Source organism: Pseudopipra pipra, assembly GCF_036250125.1.
Source record: "Pseudopipra pipra isolate bDixPip1 chromosome 30 unlocalized genomic scaffold, bDixPip1.hap1 SUPER_30_unloc_1, whole genome shotgun sequence".
In the NCBI taxonomy this organism is placed as follows: Eukaryota; Metazoa; Chordata; class Aves; order Passeriformes; family Pipridae; genus Pseudopipra; species Pseudopipra pipra.
The window spans coordinates 17,015-35,036 of NW_026990578.1; the positions used below are offsets into that span (position 1 = coordinate 17,015).

General features: G+C 63.3%; 1 protein-coding gene across 1 annotated transcript in view; it reads right to left on the reverse strand.

Annotated features, from left to right (window-relative positions):
- LOC135407932 (histone deacetylase 7-like) overlaps nt 1-16,520 on the reverse strand; it is a gene marked incomplete at its 3' end in the record, with an annotated part of 33,259 nt that extends 16,739 nt beyond the window's left edge. The window contains exon 1 of the mRNA XM_064643353.1: nt 15,916-16,520. Coding sequence (XP_064499423.1) covers nt 15,916-16,003 — 88 coding nt within the window. The remainder of the gene's footprint in view (nt 1-15,915) is intronic.
- Nucleotides 16,521-18,022: the final 1,502 nt, after the last annotated feature.

The following is an 18,022-nucleotide window of genomic DNA, read 5'->3' on the forward strand; positions in this document are numbered from 1 at the left end:
CAGACCCTCGGGCAGGGAGGGGACGGGGAGGAGGAGGAGGAGGGTGGATGATGCCACACGTCCCTCCTCCTCCCCACCACGACCCCCGGGCCCCACTGGAGCAGGGAGACCGTCCCAGAGCAGCCTGGCCTCTCCTGACCTGCCAAAAATGGGGGCCAGGCCCCCTCGGAGCTGCTGGTGTGGCTCTGAAGCCGCTCCCGCTCCCTCAACGGTCCCGAGCGCGTTTTTGCCCCGCTGACGGGTTAAAAATAGAACCCATCAGGATTATTGTCCTGCCAGCAAAATATAGAAAGGTTACATCCTCCCTGCTGAAAAAAAAACCACCTAAATCTGCACGGCCCAGACTTCTTCCAGCAGAGGCACATCGGGAAGCTTCTATTCCGGGAGCGACTTGGGAAGTCGGCAGAGAATCCTTTGGGTTGGTTACACGGAGGCACCAAATACCTGCACTAAACTTGCCTTCCCCCTCCTCTCCCGCCTTCCCGGGGCTTTGGGGCGGGTTTTTAGGCCTCTGCTCTGAGGAGGGGGCTCGGGCTTGCACGGCACTCCCCCCCAGGAGGAGCTGCCCCGGCGCTGCCCTCGGGCTGGGAACGGAGCCCGACCCGGTTTTTGGGAGTGGTCTCGTCACCGCCCCCCTCACTTAACACTTTCCAGCTCCAGAGGAAGCCGTTTGGAGCAGGAAAACCCCGACCCTGTCCCTAAAGCTCTGGAAAATGGGGGGCTGGGGAACACCCCAGCCCGGCTCTGGCTCCCCCCAGGTCACAGCAGTTCCCACATTCCTTTTCCAAAGGCGGGTTTGCAGGGTTCTCCCCCGAGGGAAGAGCCACCGGTGACCCCAGTCAGCAGCCACCTCCTGACCAGCCCAGGAGACCCTCGGAGCTTCCCCATCCCCAACCCCGGGGTCATCCCCGCGGGCTCTGGAGGGAGGGGGGGACTCGGCCCGATCCTCCTCCTTGGACAGGGCTGGGTTTTAGGGCCTTTCCGTGAGTGTTTGTGCTTGTGCACAACACGCTCCCGCCCAGCTGGGGCCGGGCTCCAGAGCCCGTTTCATTCCTCAGAAAATCCCCCGGGAGATGAATGAGAGGAATGTGACGGGTCCCTTCCAGCTCCGGGCAGCAAAGGCAGCCCAGGGAGAGGAATCCACCGGCGAGGGGATGTCCGTCCTTCCAGCGGCTCCCTGGAGAGCCGCCCGACGTGGGGATGCACCCCCGGGACCCCCCATCCCACGCCCAGCTCCGGGGGCTCCAAACCCATCCCGACCCCGGCGGGCACCTCGAGCCCGGTCCATCCCCGCGCCACAGGGATCGCTCAGCTCCCAAAACAACCCATCCTGCAGCCTTCCCCCGGGGCAGGAGCACCCAGGGGAGGGCCTGGGAGGAGGTCGGGCTGGAGAGGTCACTCCCCCACCCCCAGCTCTCCCGGTCCTTCCCTCCAGGGCCGTCAATCCCGCGGCGCGAATCCCCCCGAGCACAACCCACTGCATTCCCCTCCCCCCTTCCCCCCAAAACCCAACACACCCCCAGAGACAGCAGGAAACCGGTCGGGAAAAACCCAGCAGTGACCCAACAGCCCTCCCGAGCGGCTCCATTCCCAGGAGGAGCCGCTCCGCCCTCTCCCACATCCCCGAGGAGCTGCCGCTGCCCCTCAGTGATCCCGGGCCCGGGGAGGGGGGTTATTCCCTCCTCGCTCCATCCCATCCATCCCATCCCATCCCATCCCATCCCATCCCATCCCATCCCATCCCATCCCATCCCATCCCATCCCAGCTGGCATTTCAGCGCGGAGGGAAGGGGGGGGAACGCCAGATTTCCTCCGTGCTGGAAATACGTGACGACTTCAGCAGATTAATTGGAAACACAGCCCGGGTGTTGCAATCCCAGGAATGACTCCAATGTCAGGAACAAATGTTTTCATCCCTGACTGGGAGCAGTCCCCCCAAGTGGAAGCGCATTTTTGCAGCTCTAGGTCACCCCTCCCCGGGGCAGGGGCGGGGGGCAGAGCTCGGCATCTCCCCCCCCCTCCCCCGTTGCATCACCGGGTGGCCGCGGGGATATTCCTCAAATCCCGCCGGCTCCGGGGAGCGACAGCCCCTGGTTTTCCTCCCTCAGCCCCTGGTTTTCCTCTCTCATCCCCTGGTTTTCCTCCCTCAGTCCCTGGTTTTCCTCCCTCAGCCCCCTCCATCAGCTCATTCCAAAGGGGCTCCTCCCCATCGCGGCCCTTCCCACTTCCCAACATTCCCAAGGGGGCTCATCCCCATCCTGGCCCTTCCTGACATTCCAAAGGGGCTCATCCCCATCCCGGCCCTTCCTGACACTCCAAAGGGGCTCATCCCCATCCCGGCCCTTCCCAATATTCCCAAGGGGGCTCATCCCCATCCCGGCCCTTCCCAACATTCCCAAGGGGGCTCATCCCCATCCTGGCCCTTCCCAACATTCCCAATGGGGCTCATCCCCATCCCGGCCCTTCCCAACATTCCCAAGGGGGCTCATCCCCATCCCAGCCCTTCCCAACATTCCCAAGGTGGCTCATCCCCATCCCGGCTCTTCCCAACATTCCAAAGGGGCTCATCCCTATCCCGACCCTTCCTGACATTCCAAAGGGGCTCATCCCCATCCCAGCCCTTCCTGACATTCCAAAGGGGCTCATCCCCATCCCAGCCCTTCCCAACATTCCCAGGGGGGCTCATCCCCATCCTGGCCCTTTCCAACATTCCCAATGGGGCTCATCCCCATCCCGGCCCTTCCCAACATTCCCAAGGGGGCTCATCCCCATCCTGGCCCTTTCCAACATTCCCAATGGGGCTCATCCCCATCCCGGCCCTTCCCAACATTCCCAAGGGGGCTCATCCCCATCCTGGCCCTTCCCAACATTCCCAATGGGGCTCATCCCCATCCCGGCCCTTCCCAACATTCCCAAGGGGGCTCATCCCCATCCCAGCCCTTCCCAACATTCCCAAGGTGGCTCATCCCCTTCCCGGCTCTTCCCAACATTCCAAAGGGGCTCATCCCCATCCCGACCCTTCCTGACATTCCAAAGGGGCTCATCCCCATCCCAGCCCTTCCTGACATTCCAAAGGGGCTCATCCCCATCCCAGCCCTTCCCAACATTCCCAGGGGGGCTCATCCCCATCCTGGCCCTTTCCAACATTCCCAATGGGGCTCATCCCCATCCCGGCCCTTCCCAACATTCCCAAGGGGGCTCATCCCCATCCTGGCCCTTTCCAACATTCCCAATGGGGCTCATCCCCATCCCGGCCCTTCCCAACATTCCCAAGGGGGCTCATCCCCATCCTGGCCCTTTCCAACATTCCCAATGGGGCTCATCCCCATCCCGGCCCTTCCTGACATTCCAAAGGGGCTCATCCCCATCCTGGCCCTTCCTGACATTCCAAAGGGGGCTCATCCCCATCCCAGCCCTTCCCAACATTCCCAACAGGGCTCATCCGCATCCCAGCCCTTCCTGACATTCCAAAGGGGCTCATCCCCATCCCAGCCCTTCCTGACATTCCAAAGGGGCTCATCCCCATCCCAGCCCTTCCTGACATTCCAAAGGGGCTCATCCCCATCCTGGCCCTTCCTGACATTCCCAACGGGCTCATCCCCATCCGGCCCCGGGAGCTGCTCCTGCCGGGCTCTGCAGCCCCCTCTGCCCTCAAGGAGAGGGGACAGGGCAGGAGGGGACGTTGGGGTGCCCCGCTGGGAGTGCCCAGCTCCCCAGGGATGGCTCCAGGGCTCCGGGGATCCACGGGCGGCTCCTGCCCCGCGAGGTCCCGCCGCCACTCCGGGCGCGTCACCAGGACGCTTCCAGGTCCCAGAAGGCCACTGTCCCTTCCCAAAGCCCCGGGAGGACCCGCCCTGCTGGAACACAGAGGTCCCTCCGCTGCCTGGCTCTTTGCATCTTCCACACACACATGAATACTCCCACCTTGGAGAGACCCCAACGATTCCCGCTGAAAAACACGGGCGACAGCCCCTGGATTTCCTCCCTCAGCCCCTGGATTTCCTCCCTCAGCCCCCTCTGGAGGCACCGAGCTGCTCCTGCCGGGCTCTGCAGCCCCCTCTGCCCTTAGAGAGAGGGGGGAGGGTGGGAGGGGACTTGGGGGTGCCCTGCTGTGAGTCCCCAGCTCCCCAGGGATGGATCCAAGGCTCTGGGGATCCACAGGCGGCTCCTGCCCCACGAGGTCCCGCCGCCACTCACGAGGACGTTTCCAGCTCCCGGGGGTTTCCCAAAAGACCACGGTCCCTTCCCAAAGCCCAGGGAGGACCCGTCCTGCTGGAACACAGAGGTCCCTCTGCTGCCTGGCTCTTTGCATCTCCCACCCTCGCGTGAAAACTCCCACCTTGGAGAGACCCGAACAATTCCTGCTGGAGGACACGGGCTGGGAGAGCTCCGGGATTCTCCTGCTGTGCCCAAAATGCCTGGAGGTGACCCCTGTGCTCCACGTCCCCCACCTGGCAGTGGATGCCCCCAAGATTCTCCTGCTGTGCCCAAAATACCCGGAGGTGCCCCCTGTGTTCCACGCCCACCACCTGGCAGTGGATGTCCCTGTCACACCCCCCTCAGGAGCACCACGATGGCAAACTCAGCTCAGCTGCCCCAAGCCAAGCCCAGGAGACAGGACCTATTCCCACCTCCAGGGTCCTGAAGATACATCCCCGTGAGGCCGCTCACTCCATCTGGTGCCAAACCATTCCCGTGCTCCCAAATTATTCCCCCCCTCCTCTCTCTACAGCAGCAGCAGCAACTCTCCCTTTCCAGGAGGTTCAGCATCATTGGCCCTTCTTTGGCTCGGCCCTGCTCGCTGCCAGCCCCCCGTGCCCTCTCAGGTGGCCCCTCTGCCCACATCCCAACCCCTCCAAGGTTGCACTTGGAGGTCTTTTCCCAGCTCAGTGATTCCAGGGCTCTGCGATTCGCGGCTGCCAAACCCGTGGCCCGGCAGCTCCAGCCCGGCAGCTCCCGGTGCTGAGGGAAGGAGAAAAGCTGGTCTCTCCACCCTCGGAGGCCTGGCAGGGAGCTCTGCTCCCTCAGCCCTCTGCCAGGGCTCCTGCAACCCAAGGAAAACCGCGTGGGCCGTGGGAAGGGCACGTGGCTGCTGCTGCCGGGGGGAAGAGCGGGGAGCTGGGAGCGCCGGGATGGTCCCGGAGCAGGAATTGGGGACACCCAAAGGGAGGCAGGGACGGGCTCTGCGGGGGCTGTGGCTGCTCCCTCGGGTCCCTGTCCCTGCAGACAGACGGGGAGCAGTGCCCTGGGCCAATTCCTGCCTTGGCAGAGGTGGAGATGCTCCCCCAGGGGTGAACAGCCCGCGCCTCGCACGGCCCGGGGAGGCCGCGATCCCAACTGCATAAACCACGACCTTCCCAGAGAAATCAGCTCCTGCAGGCCTGGCTCCTGCAGCCTCAGCTCCTCTCCCAGCTGTTTGGCTCCCCTTTAAACCCAGCCCTGCCAGAGCTGAGGCCTGACCCGGGAGCAGAGCCCTGAGCTGCACAAACCCTCCCCGGAGCCCCCCGTCCCACTCCGGGCTTAAATCCACCCACCCAGCCCCAAAGGCAGTTCCCTCCTTAGTCTTTGCCTCACAGAGCTCTTTTTCCCCCCTGTATTAAAGCCACAATTCCCAGCCAGACCTCTGGGGTGTGATTTTCTCCTCCCTGCCATGAAGTCACGGGAGTCAGAGAGTTCCCGACGTTGATTCGGGTGCTCGGACAAAACCAACCCGCCAGGTTTTGGAAGGAGATGCCACTCCAGGAGCTTTGCTCATCTGTTTGGGGTGTCCCCATCTCCCCAGCTGGGAGATCCAGGTGCTGATGGATCCCAAAAGCGACCAGTGGCACGGGAATGGGAATGGGAACAAGAATGGGAATGGGCACTGGGCTGACTGGTTGGCAAGTGGGGCAGCTCTGGCAAATCTCATCCCTCGTCCCCAGGGTCAGGAAGGCACGAGAGCTGCTGTGAGGAGGTGACCCCAGAAGCCCCCTGGACAGAGGGAAGGCCGTGGGGCTTTGTCAGGAGCTGCTCCAGCGAGGCAGGAGGGAGGGAGGGAGGGAGGGAGCCCAGGGATTTGTGCAGACTCAGCACACGCCCCTGCTCCAGCCGGGCCGAGCCCACAAATCCTTCTGCAAGTCTCCCTGTCCCACCTCCAGATGTGCCAGCACCCCGTCCCACACCCTGCACCCCTCCCAGGCACACCCTGCACCTCCTGGGCTCGCTTGGCACCTCGTGCCAGGCACGGCCCCGCTGGGCCGGGCTGGTTTGGGCTGGGGGGAGAGTCGAGGTCCCCTCCGTGCCAGCACCCACCTCTCCCCATCCCCACCTGGATTTATCCACATTCCCACCTGGATTTATCCCCATTCCCACCTGGATTTACCCACATCCCCACCTGGATTTACCCACATCCCCACCTGGATTTATTTCCATTTCCCTCTGGATTTATCCCCATCCCCACCTGGATTTACCCACATCCCCACCTGGATTTATTTCCATTTCCCTCTGGATTTATCTCCATTCCCCCCTGGATTTACCCAAATCCCTACCTGGATTTATCTCCATTTCCCCCTGGATTTACCCCCATCCCCCCCTGGATTTATCCCCATCTCCGCCTGGATTTATCTCCATTCACCCCTGGATTTATCCCCATTTCCACCTGGATTTACCCCCATCCCCTCTGGATTTATCTCCATTTCCCACCCAGGTGGGAAATGGAGATAAATCCAGGTGGGGAATGGGGATAAATCAGGCAACACCGTTCCCATCCCCATCCCGTTCCCATCCCCATCCCCATCCCCATCCCCATCCCGTTCCCATCCCCATTCCCATTCCCATTCCCATTCCCATTCCCATTCCCATTCCCATTCCCATTCCATTCCCATCCCCAGCCCCAGCCCAGGCAGGGCAGAGCCTCCACTCACCCCATGAGTCAGACAGACAGACACCCATGGGACAGACACCCACAGAACAGACACCCATGGGACAGACACCCACGGGACAGACACCCACAGGACAGACACCCACGGTACACCCAGCCCCGAGAGCGAGGGCCCCCCGAGGAAACAACCCCCCAAGTGCAAACCCTCCCAGCTCCCCGACCCCGACAGACCCGGCAGGGCTTTGTCATGAGCACACCACAACCCCAGAGCCCCCTGAGCATGGACAGACCCGGCAGGGCTTTGTCATCAGCACAACACAACCCCAGAGCCCCCTGAGCATGGACAGACCCGGCAGGGCTTTGTCATCAGCACAACACAACCCCAGAGCCCCCCGACCCCGACAGGGCTTTGTCATCAGCACCAACACAACCCCAGAGCCCCCCAGGCACGGACAGACCCGGCAGGGCTTTGTCATCAGCACCAACACAACCCCAGAGCCCCCCTGAGCATGGACAGGGCTTTGTCATCAGCACCAACACAACCCCAGAGCCCCCCGACCCCGACAGACCTGGCAGGGCTTTGTCATCAGCATCAACACAACCCCACAACCCCCCCGAGCATGGACAGACCCGGCAGGGCTTTGTCATCAGCACTGACACAACCCCACAAACCCCCCGAGCACAGACAGAGCCGGCAGGGCTTTGTCATCAGCACAACACAACCCAAGAGCCCCCCGACCCCAACAGACCCGGCAGGGCTTTGTCATCAGCACCAACACAACCCCACAACCCCCCCAGGCATGGACAGGCCTTTGTCATCAGCACCAACACAGCCCCAGAGCCCCCCGAGTACGGACAGACCCGGCAGGGCTTTGTCATCAGCTCCAACACAACCCAAGAGCCCCCCGACCCCAACAAACCCAGCAGGGCTTTGTCATGAGCACCAACACAACCCCAGAGCCCCCCGAGCACAGACAGGGCTTTGTCATCAGCACCAACACAACCCCAGAGCCCCCCGAGCACACACAGAGCCGGAGCCACCGGAGCCGCTGGAACCACAGACCAGGCGTTGGAGCTCCTGGGCCGGGGAAGGAGCCGACTCCAGACACCTCCCCAGGGACTCCCTTTGCCGAGGTTTGCCCCGGGAAGTGCTGGGACGTGGCGCTGCTGGGCCGGCTCACACAGGATGGACGAGGTCAACCCCAAAACCACAGGCCAACCTCTGCCCCCGCCGCGTCGCCGCCTCCGTCCCGCGGCCGATACCTCAGGTCTGCTCTGCTGGAACGACCCCCCTGAGCTCCAGCCCCAGCTCCCCCTGCGAGGCAGGCCCTGCTTTTTGGAGCTCTGAGGATTTTCGGTTGGGCCACTGCCCTTTCTGAAGTGCTGCCACAGCGTTCAGGCCACCAGAGTCACCAGCCACTGAAGGGTCTCCTTTCTGCTGCTGGTGTCCCACCTCCTCACTAATAATGGTGTCCCATCTCCTTTCTCTTACTGGTGTCCCATCTCCTCACTAATACTGGTGTCCCATCTCCTCTCTCCTCCTGGTGTCCCATCTCCTTTCTCCTACTGATGTCCCACCTCCTTTCTCCTACTGATGTCCCACCTCCTTTCTGCTACTGATGTCCCATCTCCTTTCTCCTCCTGGTGTCCCATCTCCTTTCTCCACCTCCTGGCCCAACTCCTGCTGCCTCCTGGCATCCCCCAAGAGCCCAGACTCTGGGGAGCCTTCAACCCTTCCGTGATTCTGGAGGACTCAAGCACAGCCACCACGGCACTGCCCGAGCAGGACCAGGATCATCTCCCTCTCCTGATGGCTCAGCTGCTTCTCCTGGATGTGGAATTTGCTGATCCAGTAAACCTCTTCCAGCAGAACCAGTGAGGGTGGAAGGACACAGAGGGTGATGGAGAATCCACCCCCTCCCTGGGCAGCCCATTCCAATGGCTGAGCACCCTCTCTGCAAAGAAATTCTTCCCAATATCCAACCTAACCCTCCCCTGGCACAGCTGCAGACCCAGCCCTCTTGTCTTGCTGATGGGAAAAGAGATCAACCCCCCCCTGGCTCCCCCCTCCTGTCAGGGAGTTGCAGAGAGTGAGGAGGTCTCCCCTGAGCCTCCTCTTCTCCAGGCTGAGCCCCCCCAGCTCCCTCAGCCTCTCCTCCCAGCACTTGTGCTCCAGTCCCTTCCCCAGCCTTGTTGCTCTCCTCTGGCCCTGCTCCAGCCCCTCCAGGGCCTTCCTGAGCTGAGGGCTCAGAGCTGGACCCAGCACTCCAGGGGTGGCCTCACCAGGAAAAAATCCCTTCCCTGGCCCTGTTGGCCACCCTGTTCCTGCTCCAGGCCAGGATCCATTGGCCCTCTTGTCCCCCTGGGCACACTCTGGCTCCTGTTCAGCCTCCTGTCCATCCCAAATCCCAGCTCCCTTCCTGCCTGGCTGCTCTCCAGCCCCTCTGGCCCCAGGGGTTGTTGTGGCCAAAGGGCAGGACCCGGCCCTTGGCCTGGTTGACCCTCATCCCCTCGGAATCAGTCCCTGGATCCAGCCCATCCAGATCCCTCTGATGTGATTTTCCGACCCCAAACCGGGTCTGGGCAGTGCCCAGCGCCCTCCTGGCCCGGCTGTGCCCCCCAGCAGGTGCTGCAGGCTCCCCGTGTCCCTGCAGGTGAAGGTGAACTCGGCTGTTTGTCCTCCCGGCTGTTTGTCCCCGGGCCGGGTCCGCACACAGACTTATCTCCCGCAGGGCAGGGCTGTGTTGCTCCTGCACACACAGTTATCTCCAGGGATTTGGGCCTTCCTGGGAGCTCACCCCGTGGCTGGGGACCTGCAGCAGAGCTCCTGCTCCTCTCCAGCCCCCCTGCCCTGCCCCTCTTTGTCACCACCCAAGTGGGGTGACCCCCTTTGTCACCACCCGAGCGGGGGGCACTGGGGCACAGCAGCTCCTCCAAGGAGGGGAAGGGAGGGAGAGGAGGGATGGTGGGTCCTGAGGGAGGGGTGCTGATCCCACCTGGCTGTGTTTGGGGTCTCCACAACTTCTTTTGGCAGGGAGAGCCCTGATTCCTACACAAACACCTCCCCCCTTCCCCTCTCTCCCCCAGCTCTCCATTTGGAGGGGACAAGGAATTCAGCCATTCCCAACGTTCCTTCAACGAGGCCAAACCCTCCAGGGACCTCCCAGCACACCCTGACCCCCAGAGCCAGGCCTGTGCTGCAGGCCAAGGCCAGCACCTCTCCTGGAAAGGGAATTCCCTGCTGTGGGCACGTGGAGATCTCCTTCTCTTGGCCCTGCTTGGCTTCCCAGGCTCCATCCAGCCCCAGCAGACACCCCTGAGGTCCCCCCACCTCATCAGCCCCTTGCTGCCTTCCCAAAACACCCCAAAGGAGCTGCACTGGAGGCTCCAGTGGCCCAGGGAGGGAGGAGGGATGGCTCCCAGCCTCCCAGGGCTCCCAATTCCCAGCCTCCCAGGGCTCCCAATTCCCAGCCTCCCAGGGCTCCCAATTCCCAGCCTCCCAGGGCTCCCAGTCTCCCAGACACAGCTCCCAGCAGTGCCCCGGGACGTTTGCTTTTGTCACAACAGGATATTGAGTCACAGCAAGGCTCCCTCAGCCTGTCCCTGCCATCCCATAACCTGTCCCTGCCATCCCATAACCTGTCCCTGCCATCCCATCACCTGTCCCTGCCATCCCATAACCTGTCCCTGCCGTCCCATAACCTGTCCCTGCCATCCCATAACCTGTCCCTGCCATCCCATCACCTGTCCCTGCCATCCCATCACCTGTCCCTGCCGTCCCATAACCTGTCCCTGCCATCCCATAACCTGTCCCTGCCATCCCATAACCCGTCCCTGCCATCCCACAACCAGTCCCTGCCATCCCATCACCTGTCCCTGCCGTCCCATAACCTGTCCCTGCCATCCCATAACCTGTCCCTGCCATCCCATCACCTCTCCCTGCCATCCCATCACCTCTCCCTGCCATCCCATAACATGTCCCTGCCATCCCCAGCCTGTCCCTGCCATCCCACAACCCGTCCCTGCCATCCCATAGCCTGTCCCTGCCATCCCATAACCTGTCCCTGCCATCCCATAACCTGTCCCTGCCATCCCATAACCTCTCCCTGCCATCCCATAACCTGTCCAGGCTCCCCCAGCCTGTCCAGGCTCCCCCAGGGCTCCGAACCCGCCCAAAGGGGACTTTGGGAAGCTCCTGTTGTGGCAGGAGCCCCCCTGGGGGTGAGCAAAGCCCGTGTTTGACCCCTCTCAGCCCCTCCCAGCAGCTCCAGGGCTGTGGGAAAGCTCCTCTTTGGAAAGGCTTCGCTCCCGGTGATGCAAGTCGGGAGCCTTTTGTCATGCCCGGGTTGTTTTCCAAGGGGCTGAGGTGGATTAAGCGGCGGGGTTGGGTTTAGGAGCTGACCCCGAGCTGTAACCCAAGCTCCCCTCCCTCCCCCACGGCCCCGGGGCCCTCTTTGCTCCCCGGGTTCCTGCAATTCCTGGCCCTTCCTTCCGCCACCATCTGGGCTCCATTTAGGGGAGCTGATGTTTTTCACAGGGCTGGAATCTCGGCTTGGGGGCTGAGTTTATGTCTCACATACCAGCGTCTCACCGCCGGGCCTGGCCACGCACCGGGGGCTGCCAGGCCCTGTCCCCGCACCTGGGAACGGGGCTGGGGTCGGGAAGGGGGGGATCCGGCCCCAAACCACCCCGAGATCCAGCCAGGCACTGCCCCTGCCCGCGGGGGAGAGCTGGGAGAGCCCGAGCAGCTGGGAATGGGGAGGGAAAAGCCCCACACCGGCACCATCCAGGCTCCAGCAGCAGGAAGTTCTTCAGCCCGGGGAGCTGGAGAGGAGAGCAGGGAAGGAGCAGCAGGCTGGGAGCAGGGATGCTCAGGGGCTGGGCAGGGCCTGGCCCAGCCCTGCTCGGGCTCCAAACCCGGCCCAGGCACGAGGAGACCACGGGCTCCCACCCTGCTCCCACAGGAACGAGGTCTCTGCCGGGTCTGGGGCTCAACAACACCGGGGTTTGGAGGCACCTGCCTGGACCACGGGGGTGGGACCTCTGGGATGTTGGGGGCAGCAGGATCTGCACTCCCAGGACACCCAGTTAGGCTGGGTCAGCCTCTCCTGCTCCCTCCCAGGCTCCTGCTCTGCATTAAACAGCCCAACACACACCAAGTGTTGGCTCGGGGCTGCTCAGAGCTCTGCTCTGCCACCATGTCCCACCTCAGACCCCCTGCTCCCTAAAAACAGGGGATGGACCCACCATGTCTCCCCTCAGGCCCCTCTGTCCCCCACAAAGAGAAGGAGGGACCCACCATGTCCCCCCCCAGGCCCCCTTGTCCCCCACAAACAGGGGGATGGACCCACCCTGTCCCACCTCAGACCCCCCTGCTCCCCACAGCCAGGGGGATGGACCCACCATGTCCCTCAGACCCCCCTGCTCCCCACAACCAGGGGGATGGACCCACCATGTCCCTCAGCCCCCCCTGCTCCCCACAGCCAGGGGGATGGACCCACCTCAAGGCTCCCGCCGCAGCCCCGGGCAGGAGGTGACTCTGTCCCTCCACTGTCCCTCCACTGCCCCAGCCCGGGATGCCGGAGCAGCAGGTGCCTGTGGGAAACCCCATGAAAACCCCTGAAAGGAAGGCCCGAGAAGGACCCTGGGGAGCCCCGAGGGCGGGCGAGGGGCCGGGTTTGCCCCCCGTGGCTCCTCTGCAGCCCCCGCGGTTATTCGGGACCCGCAGCACCGCCCCCAGCTCCCGCCAGCGCGCTTTGCCAGCGGGCACGGCAATCCCTGCCGGCTCATCCCGGGCTCCGAGGCTGCTCCAGAGCCCTCAAACAGCCCCCCCTGCACCCCCAAACCCCCGGCACGGCCACACCGTCCATCTGCGGGGCGGGCAGAGCCTCAGGCAGCAGCCAGGGGTGGCTCGAGCCCAGCGAGCCACGAGCCAAACCCAAAAACTAATGTTTTCATACTTGGACTTTTCAGGCAGGATTTAGTCATTTGTGGACACGAGGGCTTGGCACTCACCTTCCTCTCCCTCCCTTTTCCCTCCTCCCCCCCCTCCACACGGCTGTTGGCGGGGGCAGAGCCCCGAAGTGGGGAGGGAGGGTCGGGGAGGCTCGTGGTTTAACCCCGGCGAATTGTTATTCCCGCTGCTTTTATGGAGCGCCAGCTGATGAGGAGAGGGGGGGTCGGCACCCAGGGCACGCCCAGGGGCCATCCCGCTGCACCGGACAAGGTGTCACGACACAACCCGACTCACGAAGAGCTGCCTGGACGAAGCCAGCGGGGCTTTTGCCCCGTCTAATAACGGCTAAAAATCGAGTTATGGGGCAGGAAAGGCAAACCCTGGCTGAGTACACTCGTGGGGAAAGGCAGAGTGGCTGAGAGCTGCTCTGTCACACGGGAAAAGCAGGTTCCACCCCGGCCTGGGAGGGTTTTACGAGCCCTGTTTGCTTCCCCCAGCGTGGAGCACTCGGAGCCTGGCACGGGCAGGGACGCAGAAGGGGAGGGATGATCGATCTGGGCTGGCCAGGATATCCCTCAGAACCCCCAAGATCCGCAGGTTTGGCCCCAAACTGCCCCATCCTGGGTGGGTTTGCAGAGCCCTTGCACTGGGGAGCCGAGGTCTGATCCGACCCCCCGCGAGGTCTGTCCCTGCTCCCGCGGAAAACACGGAGCCACCGTCCCCTCCCGAGGCCTGGCTGGCCAGGAAGGGGGGACTCCTGCCACTGAACACCACCAGAGCTGTGGTAAACCTTGGTCAGGGGTAGGGGGTGCCTTGCTGTGTGGAAAGAGGATAAACCAAGGCTAAGCCAGAGAGGCAGAAGACGGGAACAGCAGGAGGAGGGGGGAGAACCATCCCCTTCACCTCGGCACAACAGGGGCTCCTCTGGTGTCAGGTTCAAACTGCCCCGGCACGAGCCCAGGGCTTATCTGGAGTCCCCTCCCTTCTCCCACATTTCTGTTATTAAGCCAGCTGAGGCCACTTTATCTCCAGATCCTGCCTCCTAAACCAGCAAAGCCACACCAGGGTTCCTGCAGCGCCTGGGGGGTGCCGAGGGCTCAATCCCACAAAGCCTCTGGGCCCTCAGAGTTCACCCACTCTGAGGGTCCCACCACTCCAAGGGTCCCACCAGCACGAGGGTCCCACCACTCCGAGTGTCCCACCACTCCAAGGGTCCCACCAGCATGAGGGTCCCACCACTCCAAGGGTCCCACTAGCACGAGGGTCCCATCAGCACAGGGGTCCCACCACTCCGAGGGTCCCACCAGCACAAGGGTTCCACCACTTCAAGGGTCCCACCAGCACAAGGGTTCCACCACTTCAAGGGTCCCACCACTCCAAAGGTCTCTCCAGGACAAGGGTCCCACCAGCACGAGGGTGCCACCAGGATGAGGGTCCCACCAGCACAAGGGTCCCACCACTCCGAGGGTCCCACCAGCATGAGGGTGCCACCAGGATGAGGGTCCCACCAGGATGAGGGTCCCACCAGCACGAGGGTCCCACCAGGATGAGGGTCCCACCAGGATGAGGGTCCCACCAGCACGAGGGTCCCACCAGTATGAGGGTCCCACCAGGCCCCTTCTGCTTTCCCCCCCAGCGCTCAAACCACCCAAAGCATCCCCGAGGTTGAAGTTCCACAGGAGCCCGGAGCGAGTCTTTGAGCAAAGGGAGTTATTCCAGAGCAAAGGGAGTTATTCCAGAGCAAAGGGATTTATTCCAGAGCAAAGGGAGTTATTCCAGAGCAAAGGGATTTATTCCAGAGCAAAGGGAGTTATTCCAGAGCAAAGGGAGTTATTCCAGAGCAAAGGGAGTTATTCCAGAGCAGAGTTATTCCAGAGCAAAGGGAGTTATTCCAGAGTGGGGCTTCATCACCAGCTCAGAGACACCCGAAAGATTCGCTGAGGCCACTCAGGGATCAGCACCACAAACCCACCCAGGATCAGCAGCACAAACCCACTCAGGATCAGCAGCACAAACCCACTCAGGATCAGCAGCACAAACCCACTCAGGCCGCTGGCAGGGGAAGTTTTTTCCCCCCCCAGGAGCCTCCGTGCCCTCCAGGCAGATTCCAGCGGGAGTTGTCCAGCTGTCCCAAATCCCGGGACAGAGAAGGCTCCAGTGATTCACCCCCGTAAACCTTTATTTGTTCTCCTGCCCCAAGGAGCCGAGCAGCTGCAGACGCTGCCCTGGGCCGGCTCCAAAGGCAGACAAAGGCTGCAAAAACCGGGCTTAAGGAGGAACTGGCCGCTCGAAAAAAGCGGTCCTAGAAGAGGGAGTTTTAGAAAGAGGGAGTGCGGCGCAGAGCAGGAGGAAGAGGAAGCCAGAGAGCACCTAAAAATAAATGTTAAAAAAAGCAGCGGGGCGCAGGACAAAGGCCTCGCCCGCACGTGACCCGTCCCCGCGGCGCAGGCAGGATGCGAGCTCGGAACACAACACTCCCTCCCCAGCGGCCCCAACCACCTCCCTGCGCTGCAAAAGCACCTTTCCCACCCAAAAAAAGGGCTCGTCCCCCCCTCGAGGTGCAGGATCCTGGGTCTGACCCAGCCCGGGGTGGAAATACGCCCTAAGGCCGGCAAGGCTGGAGCAAAACAGCTCCGGGAAGGGCTTGGAAATGTTCGAGGGGTTGAAGTGAAGCCTGGAAAACAAGATCCCTCCCCAGAAAAGCGCTTTCAAACAGCCGAAGTCCTGCTGAAGGACTGGCGAGGGGTCCCTTGGCACCCACCCAGGCGGCACCTCGAGCAGGTCTGAGAGGAGCTGGGGGGTGACTGGGGAGTGTCCGGTGAAAATGCAGGGACAGAGGAGCCTGTCCTGTGTCCGGGGCTGCCCCGCTGCCCTCCCGCGGCTGCTGGAAGCTCCTGGGACCCCGAGGACAGGAGATCAAACCTCAGAGCCCTGCCCCGGCAGCGGCCGTGCCCACCGGGCACGGGGGAGAGCTCGGGAAGTTCTCCATCCAGGGGGATGTTCCCTGCACGCCCTCGGCTGTCCCACCCCACCCACTCTGGATGCAAGGAAGGGAAACAAACGAACAAACAAACACCCCAGGAACGGGCAAAGCACTCACAGGAGGGGCTGAACATCCCCAGGGCGAGGGATCCCTTCAGCCGAGAACATCCAGCGGGTTCCGCTGCCGGGAAGCCGCCGCTGCGCATCCCACGCTCACTTCTGCTCCATCCCCGCCGCGCATCCCGCGGCCGGCCCGGCGGGGGGAGCGCCCGAGGCGGCCGCTGGGGCGGCCGAGACGCGACGGGGCCACCGAGGGGACTCTCAGCACTGAGTCATCCCGCGCCGACCCCGCCGGGAGGGAGGGAGGGAGGGAGGGAGGGAGGGAGAGCGGCTCCGGCGAAGCGCTCGCTGCCCGCTCAGGCGCTCGCGGCTCCCTGGGAGCGCAGGACCCCGCGGCCCTGCCCGCGCCGACCCTCCGGAGGTGCCACGGGGCACGGGCGGGAGCCCCGCATGGCCCGGGCTGGCGCTCACCCCGCGGGCCCTGAGCTCACGGCTGAGTAACGCGGCTCGAGCGGCCGCCAGCGCTAAGAATAGAGACCTTGAAGTGAAACCTCCGGGGATTGGCAGCTATTTCGGGAGCCGCCGGGGCTGCGTGACATAAGAGGATAGAGAGAGGAAACTCTGCACAACAACTCTCACCTCCCCGAGAAAGATTCGGGGAGCGGCGGGCGGGGACGCAGGGGGGACGCTGGGACGACTCCATCCCTCAAATCCCAAATCCTCAAATCCCAAATCCTCAAATCCCAAACTGCAGCATCCCCACGGGGGCGGGAGGCTGAGCGGGTTGTCCCCGGGCCCGGCAGTGACCCCACGGCGCCCTGAGCGTCCCCAGGGCTGGAGGAGCCCACCAAGAGCTGCAGAGCTGGAGCCCGGGGGGCACCAGCCCGGGGTGGCCACACCAGGATCCAGCCAAACCCCGGCCAAGCACCTCGTGCAGCACCCAGCCCACGTGGAGCTGAGCCCCCTGGCCCGGGCTGAGCCTGCCCAGGCAGCTCCCTGGAGCAGGGCTGGCAGAGATCCCGCCGGGACCGAGCGGCCCAGCAGGGCCTCCGAGGGAACCGACACGACCGAGGCCACCAGAGCACCCCCAGACCCCAAATCTGCGCTCCAGGAGCCCCTCCCAGCCTGCCAGGCTCACCCTGGATGGAGGGAAGGGCTGGGATCACACCCAGGCTCACCCCAGATGGAGGGAAGGGCTGGGATCACACCCAGGCTCACTCCTGGATGGAGGGAAGGGCTGGGATCACAGGGCTGGGATCACACCCAGGCTCACTCCTGGATGGAGGGAAGGGCTGGGATCACAGGGCTGGGATCACACCCAGGCTCACTCCTGGATGGAGGGAAGGGCTGGGATCACAGGGCTGGGATCACACCCCCAGGCTCACTCCTGGATGGAGGGAAGGGCTGGGATCACCCCCAGCCATCAGATGTGCCCAGGAAAGCTCTGCTCTGCCCTTGGTCAGCAACCAGGGCTGAGATCAAGGCGGGGAAGTCTGAAGGGCAACCCCGGCAGCGGGTTTGACTCCAGCCCTTGGAGACCGGGGAAAACAAAACCACACACACACGAGCTGCAGTTTCTGGGGACCCAACTCACCCCCCGAGGCCGGTCCCTGCCCGCTCCCGGAGCTGTGTTTGGATTCCCACGGCGCCGGGGGGGCTCTGCCGGCTCACTCACCTCCCACCAAGGGATTTTCTCCCGGTTTTTTGGACAGGAGTAAGTCACCAGCAGGGATTGACAGAGCCCACAGTGCTCATTGGGAAGGAATTCCTCGCTGGGAGGGTGGGGAGGCCCCTCTGGTTGCCCAGAGGAGCCGTGGCTGCCCCTGGATCCCTGGAAGTGTCCAAGGGCAGGTTGGAGCGACCCGGGCTGGTGGAAGGTGTCAGGGGTGGGACTGGATGAGCTTTAAGGTCCCTCTGACCCAAACCATTCTAAGATTAGATGAAATAACTGAACTCCCCAGCCCCACCAGCTCGGTCTGTTCTAAAAACATCCCCCCAGACTCACCCGGGGTGTCTGAGGGACCCTCCCGGCCCAGCCCTCGCCCAGACAGCGACTGCTCGTCGAGGCCTCGGAGCCCGCCCGTGTTAAACCCGGCTTGCAAAGGCTGGATATCCCCCCCAGGCTGCAGATCTGCTAAACTCTGCAGTTCCATTGTCCCAGAGTG